This window comes from Hydra viridissima, unplaced genomic scaffold (assembly GCF_058129835.1).
Source record: "Hydra viridissima isolate aposymbiotic clone 2 unplaced genomic scaffold, HvirCarnegie_v1 scaffold_6, whole genome shotgun sequence".
Classification (NCBI taxonomy): domain Eukaryota; kingdom Metazoa; phylum Cnidaria; class Hydrozoa; order Anthoathecata; family Hydridae; genus Hydra; species Hydra viridissima.
The window spans coordinates 16,778,123-16,803,415 of NW_028324305.1; the positions used below are offsets into that span (position 1 = coordinate 16,778,123).

Sequence of the window (25,293 nt, forward strand, 5' to 3'; positions counted from 1 at the left end):
AGATATACGGAAAACATATACATACTTGGACTATAACTCATTAATTGCATTAAAAAAAAAACAAAAAAAAACACTTTTAAGTTATTGTTTCAAAATTATATTTACAAATAATCTTAAATATAGTCGTGCTAAAGTTTGCGAACAACCTGTAACCATATCTTGGGGGCTCAAACAATCAAAAGTCTCAAAATTTACTCACAACAATTTAATGAACTTAGTACTTGATAGCCTTTAGTATCAATGCATGCTTGACATTGCCACAGCATGGAATCCAAAAACTCGATAACTAATCTCAAATAAATTTATAGCAAATAATGAAGCTTAAGAAAATAATATTTTATATTTTCTAAAGTTTCTTTAGTTATTCTAAATCGTATCTATCTTTTGATTTTCCACCTATCAACTGGCAATCCAAATATTTCCATAATTTCTCTGTAGGATTAAAATCAGGATTTTGCGATGGTTACTTAAGAACAATAATTTTATCTAGCATAGAAATAGTTAAAGACGTTTTTCAAGTTGAAAAACTCCTTTATTTATCAATGTTAGAAAAAATGCTTTTTCTTTTTGTTTTATTGTGATGCTGGAGTATCTATCATCTTAGCAGCTATTCTCTTATCGCTTCAGAGATTTTGCCCGTTGTCCAATTGAAATATGTTTCAGCAACCTTAAGGCGGACTTTTCTATTTTTTCGCAAAAATAAAATGGTTTTTTTTGCTGGTCGTTTACCAAACTAATTGAAGCACGCAGGCTTAGTTTTGCTGTATAGACATTGCTTTAAATTCGTAATTCAAAAACACAGAAATTCAAGCTTGTTTGGATTAACTTTTAAATGAGTTTTCTCATCTCTCAGTAGTTGTCTTGGTTAATGAACGCTCCTGAACGCTCCTTGTTTTATAAACTTCCAGTAGATCTAAATTTTTTCACAGCTTGACAAACTGTTGAAAATTCGTGGCAAACCGTGCCAATTATCAATCTTTTATAGTTGTAGTTACCTGTCTATTATTTACATTTTTAAGTTAATATGCTCTGTTATCAGAAGTTCTTAAATTATCAGCTTAACAACAAAAAAAAGCTATTGTTTATTACTTTCCATCAATATGATTTTAAAGATTAATTATTTTAAAGAAAATTGTTGTAATTGGATAAATTTAAAGTTGAAGTAAATAATGATAAAAAAAAGTTATCCGTTCGTTCCCAAGCCTTTGCAGGCTACTCCAGTATCTTCTCCATGCATCTTCTGTTTGAAAAAGATTTGCGATCAACTTTTTCAAGCGAAAATCAAATTTTTTAGGCAATTTTAAGAGTTGCGTGAAAAAAAAATTTTTTGATAAAAAAATTTAAATTAAAAGTATCTTCTTACGCTGGGAAACAATTAATATTTTGATAAACACAAAATGTTGTACCAGTAATGTAGCTAGAGTAATAATATTAGGTGCTCGTATCTGAAGTGGTGTTTTAGTTACAAAATATTAACGAGCTTTTAGTAGAGTACGAACCATCAAATGCTATTTGAGATCGGACGAGTTCCGATGATTGGTATTCTTCGAAATTAGAGTTCATTTTCTAGGTTCATCTCGAAAGAAAAAAAAAAAAAAAACTAACACTGTTTTGATTTGGTTTTGTTTTGACAATGAGAAACGATTTTTTTTTATGGCGCCTTTTTTAATGATTTGTTTACAACCCTATTTCCGATTCTGTTTAATAAGATTGGTATGATTTACTCAAATCTTTATTACAAAAAATAAATTGTTACAAACATAACACTATGTGAAGTTTTTAAGTTAACTACTCAAGAAAGTTGCATGTTATGACGGGGACGATATATGAAATACTTAATCCATATTACACTTTTTGATAAAATGCCGCAGAATTAGGTTAATATCTTAATAGCGTCACAAGTAACGGTGCTCAAAAATCCCGCCAGTTTTCCAACATTCATGAGAATAAATTTTTTCAAAGTAGAGGTAGCCGATGGGTCACTATAGCTCATAATTTGGTAAGACTTTATCAATCTTTTTTAATACATTCTGTTTATTCAACTGGATTATTTTACGAACTGTTGGTAGATCTGTTAAAAGCTGACCATAAGAGGCTTCCATACTTTGAGTTATCTTCAAATCTTGTGTTTCTAGTTTTGATTTTAGGGATTTTTCTGACCATAATTTAATAATATGACATGTTTTTATCAAATTCTTGATTGCTACATTAGCATTTTGCATGTAAATCTGTTAATTTTAAACTCTGACTGAAAACGATAAGCTTCAACATGCATAGTTTAAACTACACAATTAGTTAACATGAGGACATGTAAACATTTACGAAGCGATTATCGACGATGAACTCAACAACGAGAAAACTACAACGATCTTATAAAGAACATTAGCATAATAATGTTCTTTATATAATCTCCTGTGCGTTTATTTTTTTTCATATGCACCAGTTGAAATACGCATATTTCGCTTAGAAAATTAAAACTAGGAAATTTTTTTTCTTCTCTCCTCTAAATACGTGCGAAAATTACTACGAATAATAATCTCCGTAACTTATGGATTCTATAGTGCGGAGGTAAACTGCACGTTTGCAACTCTGCAAGATGGCCGCCTCAGGTAAAATAATACGCTAATTTTGTTTTCCTTTTTATCACTTATTTTTGAGATAAAGTTATTAACCTGATTCTTAAAAGTACCATTTCATTTTGAATAAATTTATTGTTAATATGTAAATAACGGTTACTCTTAATATGTTTTCTATTTTGTGGTTATTTATGTAATTTACTTCCTTCGGTCAGATCGTATACAATCTGACCAAGTTCTATTGTTAAATTTTAGGACCAACTGAGGACTCTATAAGTAATTAAAGAAGAAATTTATATGGTTATTAAAGATAATTTTAATATGGATATATTTTTAACAGTTGATATTTGGTTATACATAAAATCAAACATTTTCATGTAAAGTACGTGTTTTATGTGCAGTAATTTAAGATTAGCGTTTGGGTTATCTTTAGAGTTAGAGAATATAAATTTTAAGGATCACATAGGTTTATAATAAATGACTATAATAATTACTGTTAGAAAATTTCGTTAGGAAATTTTTTTACCAAAAAATTAGAAAACTTATGTTATGAAACTTTATTTATGAAAAAAATCCAAACATCATTTATGTTTAGTCTTTCATTAATTTAGCTGTAAATCAAAATGGCTACTCAAATAAAAAGTGGCTACCTAAATACAGCTAGTCTTTCTCATCTTAATATCAAGTTAACAACTTATTTGTTGAATTGAAGCTGAGTTTTCAAAGAAATTTCGTTTTCCAAAATTCTTTTGCCTTTGTTTTCAGGTGGTGGCAAAAAAGGCAAAAAGAAGAAGGGCATAACTTTAAATATAAATGATTTCCTGAAAGGAGATGATTCCAACAAAACCTTTATACCTCCAAGGAAAACAAACTGGGCTGATATTGACAATGATTATTCAGAACACGTTGAATGTAAGTGTTTACTGTTATATTTTTTCAAAAATTCTTATTTAGCTTCAATTTAAGTCTTAAAATGTAAACTTTTATAAGGTAAACAACTCAATATTCCTGCATTAAAAATATGAAACAAACATCTTAATAGACTTAAACCTAACATTTTTACTATATCTTACAACACTTTGTGCTAAACATTAGAACCAAGCTAGATGCAAACAATGGAGTTGCTAATCTATAAAAATATTGTCCTTTGTGTTAAGATTCTTATCAAAGTTAACTAAATGAAAAATTATAGCCAGTATTAGTTAAGTATAACAAGGTAGGAGAGGCAAAAAGATTGCTAAAATGTTAATAAGTAATATTAAGTTACAAAAATTAGTTGAATAGTAAAAGTTAAATATATAATTAAAAGTGTAAAAAATAAAAATATTATTAAGTCAGGTATTAATTGGTTCCCAAGTTATTTTTGCTTTTTTAGTTGCTGTTGCAGTTAATATAACTGCCACATGCACTTCTAAGTGTTGTTAACCATAGCAAGGTTAAAAGCTTTATAATACTTCTAGTCAATTCATTTAACATGACTAAAATGAAACTTTATGTTTTAAGATTTCTTATGTACTGTAAAGTATAATAACTTTAGAGGATTAAATCTCAGACTTTTATTTAAAATTATGTTTTGTAAAGTGGCAGAAGAATATGGTGGTCCTCCCCGATCTGCTAAGCCAGCATTTGATATAACTAAACTGCCAAGTGCTCCACGTGCATCACTTGGTGTTGAAATAGATTTGTCAAGACTTCCTAATAAACCTCCATACACAGCGTTTCTTGGAAATCTACCCTTTGATGTTACAGAGAATGACATTAAAGATTTGTTTCGAGGTTTAAAGGTACTCAAAATAAATTTAATTTTAGCTTAAAAATTTGCTTTTTATGTGCACTGAAAAACATTTTTGGTTTCTAAAAGCAATAAGTGATTCTGTTCAGGTTGAGAACATTCGCTTTCCATTAGACAATGGACGAATGAAAGGGTTTGGATATGCTGAGTTTAATGATATAGATCAATTGAAGCAGGCAATTGCATTGACCAATGAGGTATAGTTTTTTTTACCTAAAATAAACTGATAGAAAAAGTTTTTAAAAGTTACTTTTAGTCTGGAAAGGAATTATATAAACAAATAGATCCTCTCTTATAAATTTATGTTTGATTTATCTTAAGTATTTTGGAGGCTTAAAATTTGACTGAATTTACAACAATATTTTGTGTTTATTGGGAAGATCTTGCAAAGTGATTATCTAGTTAACTTCTTCCATACATATTGTGATTAAGAAATAAGTAATTGATTCCCATAAAAAAAAGTTCTTAATTCTAAATTATGAAATTAATTATTTTGTATTTAAGATTATGGCACAGCCTCTGAATAACACATGATATTAGGAATCCAACATTATTGATTTCAAATTAGTAAAAGTGAAAAAAATGTTAAATCTACAAGTGAAAGTTATGTTCAATTCAACATTGACCACCTATATTATATGCTTAATCTTTTTATTCAATCAAAAAAATAAACAGACTGAAGGAAGCATGTGAAAAATGCTTGCAGTTGTTTTACCATCACCTAGAACTCTTTCAATTTTATTAAAAATAGGTATTTTAATGTTTTTCAAAATTTTGAAAGTTGTGTAAATAGTTGTTACAATAGGAATAGAATTTTAGCAAAAGATAAAAAACTTGCTTATTTAATTTTGTTTTTTAGCTAAGAGAACCAAAAATCACTAAGCATATTCTGTAAAGAGGAATAATTCAAAACACTTAAGAATTTAACTTCTCAAAATGGAATTTGAGTCAGAAAAAAAATATCTTATGCAAATTCCAAAACATTATTTCTTGCGCTTTAGGTATCCCACAAAAAATGGCAAGGATGAATTTTGAAATAAAAAAATTAACTAAATACAAAACTGCATTAGTGCTGTTTTGAAAGTTGAGATTTGTCATAACAAAACAAATTACTGCATTAAATTACGTAAAAATAAATCTAAGCTTAAAATGAGAGTATTACTTCAATCTGGAATCTACAAAATGCCATATTTCCAGATTTGTCAATAGCTTGGAACTTTATAACTAAGTCCTTAACAATGTTAATCTTATATGTTTCTCCCATTCTGTAGTCACAGTTTTTATCATTTGCATCTTTGCAGATAACTTGAACTTCTTCCATACTGTAAGCCAAATAAGTAAGCCAAAACTTGAGTATTAGTCATGTAAAAAAAAAAATATGTAAGTTACTAAATTAGTTTTACTTTAAAGTTAACAGAAGTTATTTGTGAATTTTTGTTAGTGTTATGTTTTCCCATTCAGCAAAAGATTGTAGCTAAATTTCTCAATCTTTGATTGCCACCATTGTCTACTTGTTATGAATATCTTTCGTCATTCTTGCCAATTGAATAAAATGTACCTTTTGTTTATATTGTTATCTAAAATTACTTTAAAGTTTTTAAAGGAATTCCCTTGCTGAGTTTCAATAGCATAGCACAATTTCTTTAATTTAATTGGTTCAGAGTCTTTTTACTGCACTGGCTTCTTGAATTTTTGTAGAACTAATAAATTAAGAATAAATTAATAAAATAAATTGATAAAATAAATTAATAATTTAGAAAATTCGCAATCGTCAAATTAGAATAGACATAGCTGATGCTGCGGGTAAAGATAGCATGGGAAAAGGTTTGTTTTTAAAGTATTAAATTTTCACATAAAAATTTGTTTTTGAAGCTAAATAAAGTTTTAAAAATGATTTAAAAATTTTTTTTTTTTTTTTTTTTTTTAAGATAAAATTATGTTTTATAAATTATAGTTTTGGATTTAATGAACACGCAAAAAAAAACCATTTTCTTTTATTTTTAAGGTAGTTACCAAAATGATGATAAGACAGGAGGAGACTGGCGTAGAGACTTTGCTGCAACTAATGGGCAGCCACCTATGAATGGTGATCGAGGGTATGTCATTGAAGATTTTTACTATTATAATTTTTAAATCTGATGGCTAATATAATTAATGTTTTCTAATTTTCTTTTTACTCAAGTTTATGCATAAACTTTAGTGTCAAATATCAGATTTTGAGGTATGGCTTGAAATTTCATGTTCACAATAATTTTTCTCCTAAGTTGATCTTTAAAGGTCTTTGCTTCTTTTATTAGTTTTAGAGATGTGAGAGGCAATGATGTTGCTCGTAAAGAAGGTGGTTTTCGACATCAAGAGGCAAGTGGAGCTGATCTTGATGATAAATGGAGAAGAGATGATCCACCTCCTCCAATATCTTATAGTGGCAGAGATAAACCTAGTGGTGGATTTAGGGAGAGTCGTAATCAAGATACTTGGAGAGCACCTCGTGATGATTCAACCAGTGGTGGATATAAAAATGATTATGACTTCAGAGGTCCACCTCGTGATTACGGTCCTCCCAGAGAAGGTAGAGGTGGTGCATATGGTGGGGGTGGGGGTGGGGGTGGTGGCTACAGAGATAGTCGGGAAGGTTTTAAGAATGATGGAAGGGGTGGCACATGGAGAAATAAAGATACAAGAGATGAACAATCATCAGAGGGTGAGTGTTTTTGTTTTAGTTTATCTAAATCATAAGTACTCTATTTTAAAAGATTGAATTAACTTTTTTTTTTTTTAAATCTTTTTTGAAGATGTTCCAAAAGAGCGACCAAAGCTTTTGCTTCAACCGAAATCTGTCACTGAAGCATCATCAAACGAATCGTCGAAGAAAACCTCAATATTTGGTAACGCTCGTCCAGTAGATACCACTGCCAAAGAGAAGCTTATAGAAGAAAAGCTCAGTCAAATGCAAGTTCCTGACAGAAGACGAGACGACAAAATCCCTCAAAGATCTCGTAGTCCTGACGGTATTAGGAGTCCAAGGCGAGCTTCACCAAGGCGAACTTCTCCTAGGCAATATTCTCCGAAGCGTGATGGATCGCGAGAGCGCGATCACCGTCATACTTACAAAGATCGCGAAGAAAGCAAAAAAGAAGAGCCGTTAGGAGAAGCGGATACCGCAAATGATTGGAGGGACGAATCCTTGCGTCCGAAAGCGCGAGTAATGAAGCCGGCAAAAGAAAGTGATGGATCACGCGATAAAAGAGGAGGAGGAGGAGGAGGACGAGGGAAAAATGCCGGTGATAAAAAAAAAATAAATGACACTCCGATTATTCCTCAAAAATACGAGGAGCCTGCTAAACCTGTTAGTGCTTTGCTTTTTTTTCTCAATTTCATACCTTTTTATTTTTAAAAAATTATTGAAAAATATTTTAATTTGCTTTTCATCGGAAATTTTTTTTCTTCAGATATTTGGACAAACCAGCAAATTTGCCGCCTTAGACGTTGAAGAAAACGGCAACAGTGAAAACGAAGAAGAAAATTAGCGTTAAACTGCCTGTTTCTTCTAAAACCGTTAAGCCACGATAGAGGATTCTCGACTTTATTAATCATCTCCATAAAAGCAATATTTTAAAAGAAATTTCATTTTGGTCTTTATTTTGAAATAGATTTATATTTAGGAACTTTAAGTAAACACTTTAGAAACGCTGAAATGTTTTCGGTAGATGATATTTGGTGTGTAATTAATTTCCTTAACTCTTGGAAATAATCCTAGGAGTATCTTAGATCTCAGGGAAAATCTTTAGAGTACAAGATTCTTTTGTTAGAAGCTATCTCTTTAATGTTCTAAATTCTTTTATTGCAACCGTTTCTTTAATATAATTTTTTTTTCCCGACATATATTTTGTATATATGTGTGTTTGTGTGTGTGTGCGTGCATATCCACATATACATGATAAGTTTTACATGTAGAGGTTGCATGTGTAACTGGAAAGTGTTTTTGACATGTATTTTATTTCACGAAATCGGGCCATTGCGATTTGCTAAAACATTTCCCTTTGGCTGGACTATCATTTCATTGAAATGAATGAAATTATATTTTACTACAAATTTGCATCAATGTAATTTTATTGAATACTCTCCTTGCCAGGACGTGAAAAAGGTGAGAATACGCGACACTACTTAACTTTTACTTTCATTTTAGTGGATGTTAGCAAAAATAGCTAATCCCAAGATCCTAAAGTTATTTTTTAATGCGATACGTAAAGCTACTGCTGCGTAATGGTTAAATGGTGGTATTACAAAGAAACGACTTAATTTCTCGTGTGGACAGATTAAAAATCTAAGTTGAGATAACACAAGCATTTCCAAAGTGACAGGAAAAGTCCGTACTTCTGATACTAAAAAGACTATCAAAAGTCCTTGATTTTTTTTCTAACTAGAAGAAATCAAACGCCAGCATATTGTATTTCCGCTCTAAAGTTTTACACCATTATATTCCATCTAACTAATGACCATGCTCTCTAAAAACGTTTTTTTCTTTTAATGAACTATCCAAGGATTGTAAAATTTCATTACTTAACAAATTCTGGTGGATAGAAAAATTGGAATGCCTCATACTAAAAACACAGTAGAACTATTTGAGTAAGCGTGGAGTTCAGCAAAAGATTTTGATACGAAGTTTATTAATATCAATTTGTCTTTTCTCAGATCTTCCATTTTGCTTATTTAAACAACTGCTTAGCTGACCATAATTCAATATAAAATAAAAATTCAATATAAAGTAATTAAATGAGTTAGTCTAAACATGTCGTGCTCGTTTTTTATCATTAATTTTTTTTTTTTGCGTTATGTCATAATCAGATTATTTTTTAACGTCCTAGAAATATCGTTAATAAAGTAAAACCTTTATTGAACTGAAACATCGGTTTTTGGTTATTTCCCATCGCACTTCGATAATTAAGGGCGTTGCTTGTCTCGCGTAAAAATCCAAAACACTGAGTTAAATTTTTCTGTAAGTACGTATTTTAACGCAAATTATACTTTTTTTTTCAGTTTCTAACTTACCGACTCTTTTTTAACAAATTCTTAGATTGTTCCCAATTCTATCTTTGATTTTCTTTTTTTAGATAGAAATATTTTCTGAATTAAACGATAAGATATTTTCTGGATTTAACGATGAGATATCTCATAATAATTGAATTAGCTTTTGAAGATGGAAATTAGTATTTCGAAATTCTTAATTTAAAATTTTACACAGATTCTTTTATTCTAACTAGAAATTAAAAGATAAAAGTACATGGTACATCATCCATCATGGTGAGGGTTTTTTTCAAATATATATTTATCTTTCTATAATTGTTTAATATGTATAATAATAAAACTAAAAACGCTAAGAAAAATTATACATCCCATCATGATAGGTCTTTGAAAGGTTCCACGATTGCTGTATGTTGAACAAATTAGTCTGCATTTTTTTATACAAGTCTGTCATGCGATCATCACGATCGTTATTTTTCTCTCTGAAAATAAAAAATTAAATTCCATAATATTTTCTCCACAAGAAATTTCATATGCATTATAAGTTTATTCGAAGGTAAGGCAATAACTCTCAATTAGCTGCAGGAGCATCAAATTTTGCAATTAGCTGCAGGAGCATCAATTGTTCAAAACGAAGCTGGGAATATAAAACCATGAGATTTATAAAAACTGTTCCGTTTGTTTTGGAGTTGTCAAAAATAAATATATTGTTAAGGGTATTTATGACAATTTGTGTAATTTTTCAAAAAAATATTTAAATTTTGTTTGAAAAGTATTTAATGCCAAGCTAGAATGTTGTGTACTGAGAGATTTTTACAAACTTAGAAGCTTTTTATTATAAAAGTTTAAACTTACAAAAACATAAAATAAGAAAACATGAAAAATTCAAGTATGGTGAATGAAACCAAGTTTTGTAAATAAAAGAGTGATTTAGCCTTTAAAATTCAACTTTAAAACCGTAGAGTTGTATATTCAAAAAATGGAATAAAATACAAAAACAAATTTTTCAAATAAATATTTAACTAAAATATTTAAAGTAAAATAACAAGATTAGTTTTAAAGAAAAATATCTTAATAATCAGGATTAAAACAATTTGCAATCCTTTCCTTGTTCTTTGAAGTTTTCTTCAATCATGCCGTGTAATCTTTAAAGAAAAACCAAGGGGAAACAGACGATGCAACTTTATAACTTAAAAGTGTTATTGCAATCATTTTTATCAAAATTAGGTACTTATTCTGAAAATAGAGAGGAATACACTTCATTCTGTCAAACACCAAAGATGTCTGTTTAGTGAAACAAGGGCTGCCTGAGCAACTTAAGAATCATATTTGTCGTACGTAATCAAAGTTTGCTAAATTTTAATGGATGTTTAGTGGTTTATGGATATGTAGCATAATTTTTATGGACATGTAGCATAAAGTTTTAGAGTCTTATTGGTAAATTTTTTTATGCCACTACAGAACTGAAACATCATTAAATTCTTTTCTTTTATAACCAAAAGTAAGGGGAAAATACCTGGAGACAAAAGCCTCAAAAGCTTAAATAAAAATCTTTTGTAATTTTTTCAAAAAAAATTACACTGGATTTAATAAATTCAAAAGCTGAATGTACTCAATTCATTAGGTAAAATTAATAAGAATTTATCATATGTAAACTTTAAACTGCAATTTACTTATTGTGTAAACATTAAGCAATTACATTTTTACCTAAATATATTTATGAGATAAAAAGTCAAGAAATAATGAAATCTTTTAATAGCAATCAACAAAAGTTGTATTGATAACAATTACCTTGATACTGACATGCTACACTGCTGTGATGCAAAATCGTGAGAAGTGTTATTGCTATAAGTAGAAAATACATCTAATCTACTTGATGAACTTTTTAATGAATATAAAGAAAATGACAACAGATTTTAAGACATTCAAATTACAAAAGAAGAAATGTTTCTTAACAAATTGAATAGAGAAATATTATGAAGTGAAGACTGTAAATCCTCGAACATGCACTACAACATACCACTCCTTCATCTCCTCCCTTTGAAACCAGTGACTTGTTTTAAAATTTGATTTTACTGAATCCATAGTTGGAAAATCAAAAGATTCCCTGAAATTTTCATGAAGAATAAAAGTGACAATTTTAGCATACATTTTTTTAACAAAGAAAAATGCAACCCCCATAGAAATAACTTACAATTCACTGCATTCTTCCATGACATCATCTTGTGGGAGTGACTCAAGTAGTGGAGGCATTGCTGATGAGAATAAAAGTTCATTGATAAAAGGATCAGTCCTATATGCAAATAAAACTAAGGATTGGAAAATGAGTTGTGTACTACTATGCTCAATAAATTTTATAATTAAAATTCATGCTTTCATTGAAACTACTAACTTACAAATAAGGTTTTTACTTACAGCTGCGGTACACAATTCTTTGAAATTGATACATCTTGCATAGCAACAAGACCTTGCGAAGGGAATCTTTTCCAATGCATGATTTCTGGTATTATATTCTACTTATAAGCAAAGAATTGCTACACTTAAAGTAAGAGCAATTTGTACAAATGATAAAATTTTTTTTAACAAAATTTAGATATTTTGTATTGCTGAATTTTACTTGTTAAGTGACACAAATACCATTATACTCTCAAATATAAAACATTCGCAATACAAAAGTATGAGTAAATTCAGTTAATCTTCAATTTTAACACATCAACAATGCTGCATATACTTTGTACTTGGTATACTTTGTATTCACACAATTTTAATACTTAAAAACAAAAAAAAAAATTAAATCATTATAAAGCAGAAGAGAAAAAAAAAAAATTTTACTTTTTCATTGACCTTGTATTGAACAGATATATTAACAGGACACAAATTATAATCATCATCAATTTCACTATATGCTAATGGTTGAGGTTGTACTTGAATGCCAGGCAAGGGGTTCTAAAAGAAATCTTAATAATAGTTAAAGTCATACATATTTTGCTAAAGAACATTTTCAGTAAAGTTAATTATATATTAGATTTTTAATTCAGGTATGAAAACTTACAAAAATATGCATTGAATGGTATTGTGGTGACTCTTTAAAGTATTCTGGAGCTGACAGGGGTTGTAAGAAATTTTTAACTTCTTTTGCATCAACTGAATTGGTTTCAATGTGCTAGAAAAAAACAAAATATGCAAAGAAAGAAAGAAAAAATTTACAAAGGGCAAATAAAAAATAAAGAAAAGAAAAGAAAATAAGAAAATAGAAATTACTTTTAATAATAAAAATGGTTCTAGGGTAATATTTATAAAGCTAATTAAGAAATGTATCTTACAAAGCATGTTAAAAGCTAATTATATCTATGATATAAATAACAAACCTCTAACCCAGTTTTCAGTTTTCTAGGGAGATATTTAGGTATATGCTTAGCCACACTGCGATTGTATGGAACTTCGGTGTATGAAAGAAGCTTGTACTGCTGTGGAACCTTAGAAAAAAAAATTTAATCTATTTTAAAATTATGTAAATTTGCTTATTAAGTATGCAATCAAAATTAAAACAAAAAACAACAATCTTAAATAAGTCAATTTCAAATAATTTCAAATAAAATGTTTTAAAGAAATTTATCCTAAAAATGGATTAAAAAGCTAATAATAATACCTCTAAATTATATAGTTCAGTTTTAGAAGTCAATAAAACTTGTATTGGTTTTACATCTATCAATCCCAATAAACTTGGCTCCTTAAATGATGAAACCGTTTTTCATTTAATTTACAAGAAAGACCTTAGAAGCTTACTTGACAGTTAAACCCTTTTGAGAACAATATATAACTAGACAAGTTTAAATGAAAAAATTCTCAACAGGAAAACTTCTAAAGCAGCAAAATATCAACAAAATTAAAAAAAGTGTAAAAAAAAAAAAAAAAAAAATCCTAAAAAGCAAAACAAAAAAACTTTCAAAGTGTACCGGCTCGCCAACATATTTGTATTCTCCAATGAAATTGAAGGCCTGAGACTTCACGGAATGACACTCAAAAAATTTTGTCACACCTTTTTTTGTTAAAATTTGTTCTTGGTTTCCCTCTACAAAAATTTTTTTGAGAAAATCTAACAAATCTAACATTATTTTTTGAGACAGATTTTTTTGAGAAAATCTAACAAATCTAACATTATTTTTTGAGACAGATTTTTTTGAGAAAATCTAACAAATCTAACATTATTTTTTGAGACAGATTTTTTTGAGAAAATCTAACAAATCTAACATTATTTTTTGAGACAGATTTTTTTGAGAAAATCTAACAAATCTAACATTATTTTTTGAGACAGATTTTTTTGAGAAAATCTAACAAATCTAACATTATTTTTTGAGACAGATTTTTTTGAGAAAATCTAACAAATCTAACATTATTTTTTGAGACAGATTTTAAGGTTTCTTAAAGTCTAACCTGAATATTTATCCTAAAAATCTTATCAAGAAAATCAACATAATAAACTTTTCTTTATTACAATCAAAAAGAAAGAGGGAGATATACTGAATAGAAATTTAAAAAATAAAAACAACTTCTGCATGCCAACTAAGTATGGATTGAGTCAAACTATTTTCAAAGCAATTATAAACTTTATTTTAAAAAAATTGAGCTCTTTCAGTTTAAAGTTATTTCAATTTTTATTACAATCTTATAATAAATGTTTAAAACTGTAACTTTATACTTAACTTACTTGGCTGAATTGATGCAGACTTTCCTTGCCTCAATAATGGCAAGTGACTTGATAATGATTTCAAATTTTTCAATAGCCGATATTGAATTATAACCTAAAAAAAATGAATTGCAAAAAAAAAGTTTTATGATTCCTATTTTTTAATGTTTTTTCATTGAGATTTTTTCTTGTTATTGTAACAGAGAATACTTTAATAAACTGTTCTATTGAAGCGGAAAAAATGTAAACTTACTTTTCGAACTGCTTGTATGAACTTCTGTAAAAACACATGTCGCTTTCCCCATTCATTGCTTTTATATAGAGAAAAAGACGGTTCTAAATCCAGTTTCTAAATAAAGAAACAAAAATAAGTAACATGAGATAATAAAGGTTAATCAACTTTATAAGAGGCAGAAAATAAAGCAATAGAAAAAAAATTTTTAAAAATTACCAAATTCGCAGGTCTGCAGGTTTTCTTAAATACCTTCTCTGTATTATTTCTCTTAAAATCATGCTTTACAGTATTGCACTAAAAAATATTTTAAAGATGGTGTCTTATCTTAAACATGAAATATTATTGATAACTGCAATTCGTTCCAATATTTCTTACCCCTGTCTTAACAAGTTCCTGGCTACGTTGATTAATAACTTCATGTTTATAAGTTTCAGAGACAAACTTGTCCCCCAAACGCACATGCCTACATGATAAAAATTAAAAGAATTATTAGAAATTAAAAATATTAGCATCAAAACATGTTATATTCACTTTGTATTAATGAACAATCAAACTTTCTTTATTCTTACCAGCCTATATGATTTTTTTGTTCTTCACTAACATTTTTGTTAACTAGTTCTTCAAAGAGTTCTTCCTGTAAGAAATTCATCATAGTCATACAGATAATTAATACATATATCAATTGTAAAATATTTCTTTTTAACACACAAAATCAATTCACTTTCATCTGTTTTGACAAAGAACACATGACTGTATCAGAATTATCCAACTTGTCTCCTCTGATATGAACACTATCCTTTGTTTGTCTTGGTTTTTGCATCAATACATAATTAACAGCTGCTGTGTTATTTAAATTCAAAGGGAAACGAACTCCATCAACTTCTATTTCCTAAACAACCCATAAAAATTGTCTATAAAAAAAAGAAAAAAAAAAAAGAAAAAAAAAACTGCTAACAAAATACAAAAATTTACTACTAAAGCAAAATAATGTTTTAAAAAAGTGAAGGAAGCACTCATTATTTGCTAAAGAAAAAATTCCAATGCTAGAACCAAGAAATAAGAGTGATTCAATGACCTAACTTTCTTCAACAAACTGTTAGGAGCAACCATGCAGCTGGTTTTCAGAAAATAATTTTCAACCACTGCATGGATTACAGTAAAATTTTGTTTACTGGGAACACTCATGTTTAAAAACTAGACTTTTGTTTTTAAACAAAGCAATTAGCAATTAAGACTCTCAATTGGAAAATGCCATTTATTGCATAATAAAACAATGTTACTAGCGAATTTAATAAAAGTATATTTTTTACTACAAATAACAGAAAAAAGATATTGCAAACTACTAAAAAACAGTGAAGCATTTGCTGCTACAAATGTATTTTTAACAATTTGCTGACTGAGAAAAACTTTTACAATAGTATCAAAACTTAAATACATTAGAAGTTTATTAAACTTGGTGTTTTCAAAAAAAAAACTGATGACATTTTATGATGCATATCTTCAAATTACAGGACTTTGTTAAATACTCAACTCACCCATAAACCTGAAATAAGTTCACACTAATACCAAAAACGAAGCTAAAAATGAACATTGTATTATTTGTCTTTTTTAATAGATATCATCAAAGTAATTAAGTTTATCCAGGACACTTAACAGATCATTGGTTGCAAAAAAATTCAAAAAAGTTCATAAAGTCAGTTGCAGAAGAACCCAAGTATTAAATGGTTTGCAGAAGAACCCAAGTATTAGAAGGTTTAGTCAGAAATACTGCTCACAAAGCATTAAATATAGGTCTCATGCAATTGAAAAGGTTTAATTATGTCAAAAAAGGAGCAAAAGAAAAATTACTTAAACAAAGTAATAGCTGAAGTAATATCCATGAACCGTGCATATAGTTAAGATTTTGCATAGAATGTTTTTTAGATACTTAATGTTTCTCAATAAAGCTTAATTAAATAACATTAAATATCTTCAAAATATTTTTTTAGAGTAAAAGAATACTATGATACTTTTACTTTAAATATCTGATAAACAAAGAACCATAGAACAAGGAAGCAAATAAATAAAATGAAGTTACTTTCATCTTTTCTTCATTCTGCTTTGCTATAAATGAAGAAACTAATTTTTTAACACGCACACGACCCAGTGGACTAACAACTACAGGATCTAATGTAGCTATTGGATTAAGCTCATACTCTTTCTCTTTTAACCTAAAATTTATAAGTAAGCTCTAGTTCACTTTAACATTTTTAACCTCATTAAACTTTTTTTACTACCACTTAAAAACATACTTACCTTGCAGCTAAACCAGGTTGGCATGAACCAACTAATGTACAAACATGTGGCTGAGAGTTAAACTGTGATATAAGAATCTGAAAACAACAAACCTAGATGATTTACAAATTGTAACTTTAAAGATGCCTAGAAGATGATCAATTGTACAAAGCAAAGACCTGAAATCTTGAAACAGCTGTACAGAATTCTAAAGGTGAATACTTCATTGTTATGTAGACAAGACCATTAGCAGGCACAACACCTTAGTCCAAGCCATAAATTAAAGAAAAAGAGAAGCAAATAAAAGATTTTTCTTCAAACAATTAGTCAAACTTTATGTCTTGAATGTCTCATATATAATGCTGATGGAGTGTTTAATTTACTGTAAGAACATTGACAGGTCACCACAGACATTAGGGGAAAACCTCAATGAATGGGACAGTTTTTGCAAAATGCTTTTTAAACATAGATAAAGTTGTTTAATATATATATTTAAATATGTTTGATAACCACCGACTCTTGCTCAATGATATATTAAAACAAAAAAATTGGATTTGTATTTGGTTATTGGTAAAAAGAGAGTTTTATTGGAGCATGACATTTGTCCCATTCATTAAGTATGTCTCATTGAATGGGACAAACATAAAAGAATTAAAAATAAACGTATTTAATTCAATCATTTTTCAAATTAGTTTATTAATTGTAAATGTAGTTAAATATATAGATAGATACATAAAGACCACACAAAAAATATTTTTAACTTTAAACATTTTAACTCTAAATAAATTTCAATCAAAGCAGAACTTTCTCATTTTAGAATATTACATTTAGTTATTTTTATTTAAGTAAAATATTGCAGTGTAAAAGTGTGTCAATAATACCCATTACCCATGGGGATAAAAGTAAGAGACTGCAGCATCCCTCTGCTGAGCTGTAAATAATACTTTGTTAAATTCATTCAATAGGTAGTATTTTGTCCCATTCAATATGCGCATCACTTTATCCAAAAATGATTAGTCACACCAAAAACACCATTAACTAAGCTTGAATGTTTTACTCACTGTAGTACTAGAGACTGCTATCTATTTAAGCATGGAATTTTATTTTCCATAACTTCAAAAATTGCTGCAAAATCAGAAAAACAAAAACATTTTTAAAAATTACTTTTTACATTAACACAATAACATCAATTGTCATTACGGTCATAGAGCAATAGGATGGATGAGTCAGTCAGTTGAGTTCTTGTTTCTATCACTCTTTGTTACAGGAATTTGAATATCCTTACATCGATGCTCGTATAAGAATTTGAGTTTGTCCCATTCAATAATCGTCCCATTCACTAAGGTTCTCCCCTACTCATAAGTAAACTTAAAAGCAACCTGGTAAAAATAAATGTCACAAAGATAAATACCATATCATACAGAGAAAACACTGAAAGACTCTATTTGATGTTAAACATAATAAAACTACTAGAAGCATAATCTTAATACATAACAAAGCTAAATAATTAACATTAATTATTAAAAGGACTAGCATTTTGTTTTCTTTGACTTAAACATATAATGTGAAATTTTGATAAGTAGCAGTTTTAATAATCAGCTTGTTATTTCACACAGAATATCTATTAATTGCATGCAAGATATTGAGGAAAATAAGTTTTAATTTTCATGAAATACCACACAAAACTTAAGATTTTGTATAACTTCTTCAAACATCTGTTAGAAGCAATCTGAAAACTGTTAAATTAGATTTTTTGAAAAAAGTAATTTAGAATTAGATGCCTATAACTTTTAAATTTGTTATGCTTTTGCTTTTGCAGAGTTAACATGCACTATACACAAATCATTTACTAATGCAATTTCATGAATTTTTAGTATATTAATTTGTATAAAATAATATTTTACAATAACTAAATATGGAAATTTTGTATTAGCCAGTCATTTAATATTTATACCTTCAAGTGGACTTGCACTAATAGACACATGCTTCTCAACAAATCTAACTTGGAAATCTAAGTCTGCTGGTGTTGTGTTTTGTAATGGAACTTTCTTTATATCACTAAACAAAAGTACGAATATTTAAATGTTTTGTGTAAATGTTTGAAATTGTTTTAATAAAAGAGTAAAACAGTGTTTTATGTAATTAACAAATCTAAACAAATGCTCTTCAAAGTTGAACAAGTTTGTTTAAAACAACAGTGATTAAAAAAACACTGACACCATTACAGCATTGAGACTATCATAACCATGGAACCATTAAAGCATAAACACCATCACAACATTGAAATTGTTTTAAATTACTTAAAAGTAAAAACATGTGATAAAATTACAACAAACCTCTTTCCTACAACAGTAGGCTTAAAAGTGATTCGAGTTGGAAACGATGAAGCCAAATCCAGATAGAAATAAGCATAAATTGGAACACTAAGGTCAGATACATCCTAAATAGTTAAGTAGACCAAAATTTGGAAACATTTTTGTATTACAAACTAGTAAAATGTTAATTTTAATACTGCTTTATTCTGTAAATAAACAAACTCATAAATATAAATACAATTTGAGTCTTTATTGTAAATGCATTAATTTCTTTTCTTTTAGATTGCAGAATCAGAAGAAATAAATAGTGCATTTACAACAACAGTAAATACAAAGAATAGAGAGAATTATGGTCAAATCTATATACATAAAGGATGGAAATTTTAAAAACGAAAATTTTTATATCATTATTATAAAATACAAAACAAAACTCAACTTCTGTTACCAACTCATTTTATAAATCTAATCTTTTGTGTGCAACAAAATTATGAATAGTTGAATTCTTACAAAGATAGTGGCTTTGCAAAAGCAATAACATCACTGTGGACCAGAAAACCCACTAGGTTTGATAGAATGTCAACTGGGATTTTTAAATTCATAATAGATTGTTTTCATTATGGTAACATGCTTTAAAAATAGTCCATATCAATTTCACTTGATTTAAAGTTAAAGTCACTGTGGCAAATTTAGTAAACTAGAAAATAAATTGGACTATTTCAACAAATTAAAACTTTAAAGATCGCTCCTCCATTAATGAAAATACTGTTTTGAAATTGTATTGATGTTATTCTTAGCTTACCATAGCAATATTTACTAAATAAAAGTATAATAAATATATAATATGTATGGAAATAGTTTCTCACATTCAGCTTGTGCAGTGTGTTGGGTTGAAAAAAAGCTATTAGAAGTGATCAATGGAATACACAATATCACCCTCATTATATATTTAGAGTTTGCTCTACATATATGATGGTTGTGATAAAAATATTTTCACTTTTCCTAATTTATATGTGTTACTTGTAAACAAAATTTATACCTTTAGAAAAGTGACCACACTTCTAGAGGATCATGGGGACTTCAAGTTGCTAAGGTATTTTACATACTCAATCTTATATACTATTTCAATGTAAAATTTTTTTAACTTTTTGTGTATGTACTATATGGATTGTCATTTTTTCCTGCTCATGTAACTGGTTGCAGTAAATAAACAGTTGATGATATATAATATATATTCAGATATACTATATAACTGAAACAAATTTATATTTATAATATTTCTGTGGTTAAAAATCTTTTACTAAACCGGAAAAAACTTTAACATTAACAATTTAGTAGAAGACAGTAAACTTTACAAAATTGGAACATACATTACAGTTATCTTATTTTATATTTTGATTTTAAACTATTATCTCTTTGAATAACTATTAAGTTATAATAACTTTATTAAGTTATAGTAACTCTAATAACTCTAGGAAGTTCTATTTCTAGTTAAGTAGTTGTAGTATTTATCAGAGGAGTATTTATAATTACTGCTAAAAGTATAATAAAAATTCAAAGTATACAGTCAAATTTAGAAAAAATTTGACCCTACTTTTAATTTTCATTGGCCTTACAAGCTTACATGCACATTCAAGCTAATTCATATTATACATAAATGTATGTATAATTATTACATAAAAATTTAATTTTGAAATGTTTGATTGGGGCAACAAAAGACGTTCTTCAGATCTATTCAAAATTTACTGAACCAAAAGTGTCTAAAAATATATGCAGCAGTTGCTTTCTTGTTATTGGATAAGGAATTTCTCATCAGTGAAAACAATCTGCTGCTGTAGACAACTTAATTTCTCATCAGTGTACACAAGCCTCTGCTGTAGGCAACTTAATTTCTCATCAGTGTACACAATCTGCTGCTGCTGTAGACAACTTAATTGGTCACTATTTAAAATTAGGACAATATTTAAAATAAAAACCCAGTGCACTAGTTAAAAAAAAAAAGGAAAAGCAAACTTATAGAAAAAGGGTCATTTTTAAAATTAAAAACATAAGGAACACCTATCTCCAATTAAACTTATTGCTCCCAATTTAATGTTTAACAGAAATAGTAAACAACTTTCTGTTTAAACAGTCATAGAACTGCAAGTCTCACTTGAACTTTCTGGCAATTCATCAAAAAATCTTTCTTCTACAATTATAACATGATTGAATGGAAGAGATTCTGTGGAAAGAAACATATTTCAAAAACTAAATAATCTCAATGAACAGCTAGATGAATTTTGTAGTGTAGAGCAAGCTGAGTTTGTTTCCAACAAGAATGAAGTTGTTGCTAGAGATTTAGTATATATTAAAAACCCTTCTGATTTGATCCTGCATATTATTAGAGAAAGAGGGATAAATCCATGTGTAGGTTTTGTTAGATTTTCTTTAGGTGGTGGAGAAGGCTTCCTAAAAATTGCTGTGAATGCATTTAAAGAAGAAAAAGAAACTGAAAATAAATTTAAAAATAACAGAGTTCAACATGGTGCAATAGTGAATGTACACTTGATATATGAACCCTCAGAACTATTGCTGATCTTGATTCCTGTTATAAAGATATATAAAAAATGGATCCACCAGATCTTCCATGAAGGAATTTTGCTAGAAAAATTAGTTGCGCTCACTGAGTAACTAAATTTTCTAGCAAAGCAACTACATCTTCTCATTGAAGCAGTAGATAAAATAGCAAGATTTCTTTTGATGGAGTGAGGTGGTTTTAAATTATGGTTGAAAGACTACTATATAATAAAAAGAAGATACCACAAAGTTGGATGGAACAATTTAATGGAAATAAAATTTTAAAATTGATTGATAAACTTCAACTTGAAGTACAACTTAAAGTACCTTACCTACTTTCTTAGTCCAAAGTTTAAGAACTTTTAAACCTGTAAAACTGTCTTGTTTTGGAAGAAAACTTGATTCTAACTCAGAACAAAAAATATCTATGTTTAGAGAAGCTTTTCTATGTCTACAAGAAACAGCTTCTTCACTTGGAAAAACACTAACAGTGTTATGGAAAATGTTGCCATATTTATCATTTTGTAATACATGCAGGATGTGGCTCGTCAGAGTATGCAAAATAGTGTGGAAAGGCATTTCATGCAAAGTTTGAGCTTAAATGGAAAAGATATAAACACAGTATAGATCACAAAGATTATGGAGATTAAAAACTGTTGTTGTTTATTTTGAAATTAAAAGATTAAAATACTGTATGCTATATAAAAAATTATACTTTGTAAAACATTTCAATTTCAATATATATTGTAGAGTAAAAATTATGGTACTTGAGCATGGGGAAGCACAATAACCCAAAAATTTAGAATCAATAGTACATCACATTATTGTAGATGGTGATGGATTTTATGAAAAACTTTTGTAGTCTTATATTAATTCAAAATTGATCAATAGACTTCAAATTTTAACAAAAAATACTTTGGTATTTAGAAATTTGGCTATATAAAACTAACAACTCCCTCATTTCTGTGAAGGGTGGGTGGGGTGGGAGGGATCAGATTTTTTTTTTCTTTTAACATTTAGCAAGTGAAACTAATTTCAACTAAGATTACATTGTTTTAATATAATGAAAGCAATGACTTAATAATAAAAAAATCCCAGGTGACACTCCATCAAACCTATTGGGTTATCTGTTAAACAGTGACATTTGCAAAATAAAGAAAAAATTTCCATTAGTTTATTTCAACCACACTTTTAACATGATTGTGGAAATGTTGTTAAGCTATTTACAACCATGATTTATCATATTTCATAATATGTAATATGCACTCATACCCCACTTTTTCCTCATACCCTAAAAAAATATTTTAAAATACTCAATCTAGATAGCAGGTTGGCAAGAGTGTTAGTTAGAACTTGGTTTGAATGAGCTGAAAAACTATTGACCTCTCTAACCAACTGTCTATAACCCCTAGTTATTGCAGAGATGGATGTTTATTTCTCTCTACCTAATAGTTTGGACTACTACCCTCTCAAAAGAGCCCTGGTCATCACAAGAAGTGATGACCAGGGCTATGTCCTATGCCCCAACATACTATAACACTGGGATTGATCTAAACATTATAAATTTATAAAATAAAAACTTACTTTGCAATTTATGCTAATCCTATCTTGCAAAAAATTCTTTTCTTTTGGTTTGAACTCAATAAGAATCTGAAGAGACATGCCAGGGAAAAGTGTATGCTAGACAAAAAGTAATAACATATATCATCAAAAACATCCATAACCAGTAGAAAGTAAGCATAGGGAGTGTTGTATTTTTTTATTCAGATTGTTAAACAAGATATTGGTTTCACAAGTCACAAATGCTCACCTTATTTTTATATTTGATACTGAATTCATCACAGATGGGAGGTAAAATATGAACTCGCTGACATTCCTGGGATGCATTAATGATTCTCTACAAAAAAATTGACTTTAAGTAAAATTTACAGCACACAAAATTGAAGACAACAAATTCTGTAAAAACATTATTTCTAAAAAAGTTTTCTTCTTGAGATAAGAATCTTAATTAAAATATGTTTTTTTAAGGTTCAATAACTATTCTTTAATTTTTACTAGAACAGTATGCTGAGCTTTAAAATAATGTTTGAGCAGGAATCATTTATATCAGGGTTATTTAAAGGTTTTGCATTTAACATGAATATTTCACTCTCCTCAGCCAAATTTTTTCCCCTTTAAACATAACTTCCAGCAGTGAGCAAAATTCTCAGACTATGAATATAAATATGTCTAATACCAGTTACTATCTGTAACACAGTAACAAAAACAAATCTTTTTAATAAAATAAAACTTCATTTTGGTATGACTTGAAAAAATATTGTGGATACTTTTGTCACTTGTTTTGTTTCAATTTATACTTTTGTATCTTTGAAAATAGTTGATAGAATCTTTTTTATGAAATATTCCCATAACTGCTTATGAAAATTACAAACTAAAAGCAGTCATTATGATAATAAATATAGAATAACAATAGAAGTGCTTGTCAATTTAAGTGGATCTGAACTGTTAGAAGAGATATAAAAACTTCTTTTGAGAAACAATCCATTGATAATCAAAGTCAGTGGTCTTGGTAGTTACCAGGATTTCTTTAGAAGAATATTTTTAAGGGAAATAGAAAATAGCCATATGAATATTGTTTTACTACAACTCATACTGATGGTTAAGGAGGAAAATCATTATTAAGTTTAGAATTTACTGTGTATCAACTGTAAGATTTAGTTTATTGCTTAGATAATACTTAGTAAAGTGTTCATTTAATAAATCAAAAGTTGTTTTTGGAAATTCAGATTTTAAACTGTTTAAACAGACAAAAAGTATAAACCATTTAATTACCACAGGAAACAACTCAATTTTACATTATCAACACTTCTAGTTTCTTAATATAATTTCCTTTTTATCTACTTATAAAGCAAAAAACAAAAAGTTATTGGGAGTAAACCACTTTTTATTATTGATAAATATTTTACATACAGTTAAAAAGCATGACAACACTCACAATTAATATACACTCACTAGAATCTGACAGTATCGGTTTCCTTGTTTAAATCCTTGAAAATGAATTGATTTTGGGACTATTTGAAGAACTTCACTTCTGCTAGTATCAAAGCATATCTCTAAAAAAATTTTATACTTAAACATAAAACCAGTATACAAGAATTACTAATTTAAATACTTTGTGAAAAAAAAAAAAAAAAAAAGAAAATGTGTAAAAAGTACATGCTTTCATTGTCATTTAAATAATTAAAGAAGTTATAATTTCGTTAAAAAATTTTCCAATAGAATTTAAATTATTCTTTAAAGTAAAATCGCTTTCTGTATTACTTTATAAAACGATATAATTATGCACATTATGTATGTAGTTTTCGATGTTCAACCAAATTTGAATTTTTTTAGAAATGGAACAGTGGATTGGTTCAAAGTTCTTTTAAGAAAAAGTATAATACTTAATGAAATTTAGTTTTTTTCATTTTACTACAAAAATGATAATAATAAATAAATAGTAAATTGGCTAGCCATTTTTAAATTTATCTTAATACAAAAACCATACTAACGCGACTCAGTAAGTTGATTATTAACTGCTACTTTCTCAGAAGTTGTAATGCAAAAGGAAGTTGAATTCGCATTACAAATAGGAGAGACTGTTTCTTCTATATTTACCGCCATCTTTGTTTACCGTTGCTCGGATTTTTTTTGAAAGATATGACTAAGTGCCATTTTATTACATATCATGCTTTTTTTTAATTCTCGCGCAGACTCAAGTCAATTATGGTTTATCGATTTTTGACTTGAATTTTTTCTTACAATTAAAAGCTATATATTATCTATCAGTTGAAATTTCA

General features: G+C 28.2%; 2 protein-coding genes and 1 pseudogene across 5 annotated transcripts; 2 read left to right on the forward strand and 1 right to left on the reverse strand.

The window, feature by feature from the left end:
• The first annotated feature begins 2,366 nt into the window (after positions 1-2,366).
• LOC145189773 (eukaryotic translation initiation factor 4B-like) lies at positions 2,367-8,466 on the forward strand. Its single transcript, XM_080066439.2, has 9 exons — positions 2,367-2,609; positions 3,342-3,488; positions 4,158-4,360; positions 4,458-4,565; positions 6,126-6,192; positions 6,374-6,464; positions 6,666-7,069; positions 7,161-7,714; positions 7,818-8,466. The coding sequence occupies exons 1-9, from the start codon at positions 2,597-2,599 to the stop codon at positions 7,893-7,895; spliced, it is 1,665 nt and encodes a 554-aa protein (XP_079922565.2). The 5' UTR covers positions 2,367-2,596; the 3' UTR covers positions 7,896-8,466.
• A 1,180-nt stretch (positions 8,467-9,646) lies between these two features.
• LOC145190760 (cilia- and flagella-associated protein 221-like) lies at positions 9,647-25,148 on the reverse strand. 4 transcript variants are annotated; one of them, XM_090090922.1, is made up of 25 exons: positions 25,006-25,148; positions 24,467-24,567; positions 23,265-23,351; positions 23,039-23,134; positions 18,923-19,026; positions 18,541-18,644; positions 16,766-16,848; positions 16,608-16,684; positions 16,390-16,522; positions 15,034-15,201; positions 14,882-14,946; positions 14,688-14,775; positions 14,529-14,606; positions 14,331-14,426; positions 14,099-14,192; positions 13,347-13,462; positions 13,040-13,120; positions 12,759-12,866; positions 12,443-12,553; positions 12,223-12,336; positions 11,806-11,903; positions 11,585-11,683; positions 11,411-11,497; positions 11,182-11,235; positions 9,647-9,872 (listed from the first exon to the last, which is right to left on the reverse strand). In XM_090090922.1, exons 1-25 carry the CDS (start codon positions 25,115-25,117, stop codon positions 9,743-9,745), a joined length of 2,484 nt encoding a protein of 827 aa, XP_089947048.1. In that variant the 5' UTR covers positions 25,118-25,148; the 3' UTR covers positions 9,647-9,742. The 4 variants fall into 4 exon arrangements, with proteins under 4 accessions (XP_089947048.1, XP_089947050.1, XP_089947049.1 ...); XM_090090924.1 differs by lacking the exons at positions 16,608-16,684; positions 16,766-16,848 and having other exon boundaries at positions 25,006-25,121; XM_090090923.1 differs by lacking the exons at positions 16,390-16,522; positions 16,608-16,684; positions 16,766-16,848 and having other exon boundaries at positions 25,006-25,118.
• LOC149887291 (uncharacterized) lies at positions 19,083-21,942 on the forward strand (annotated as a pseudogene).
• Positions 25,149-25,293: the final 145 nt, after the last annotated feature.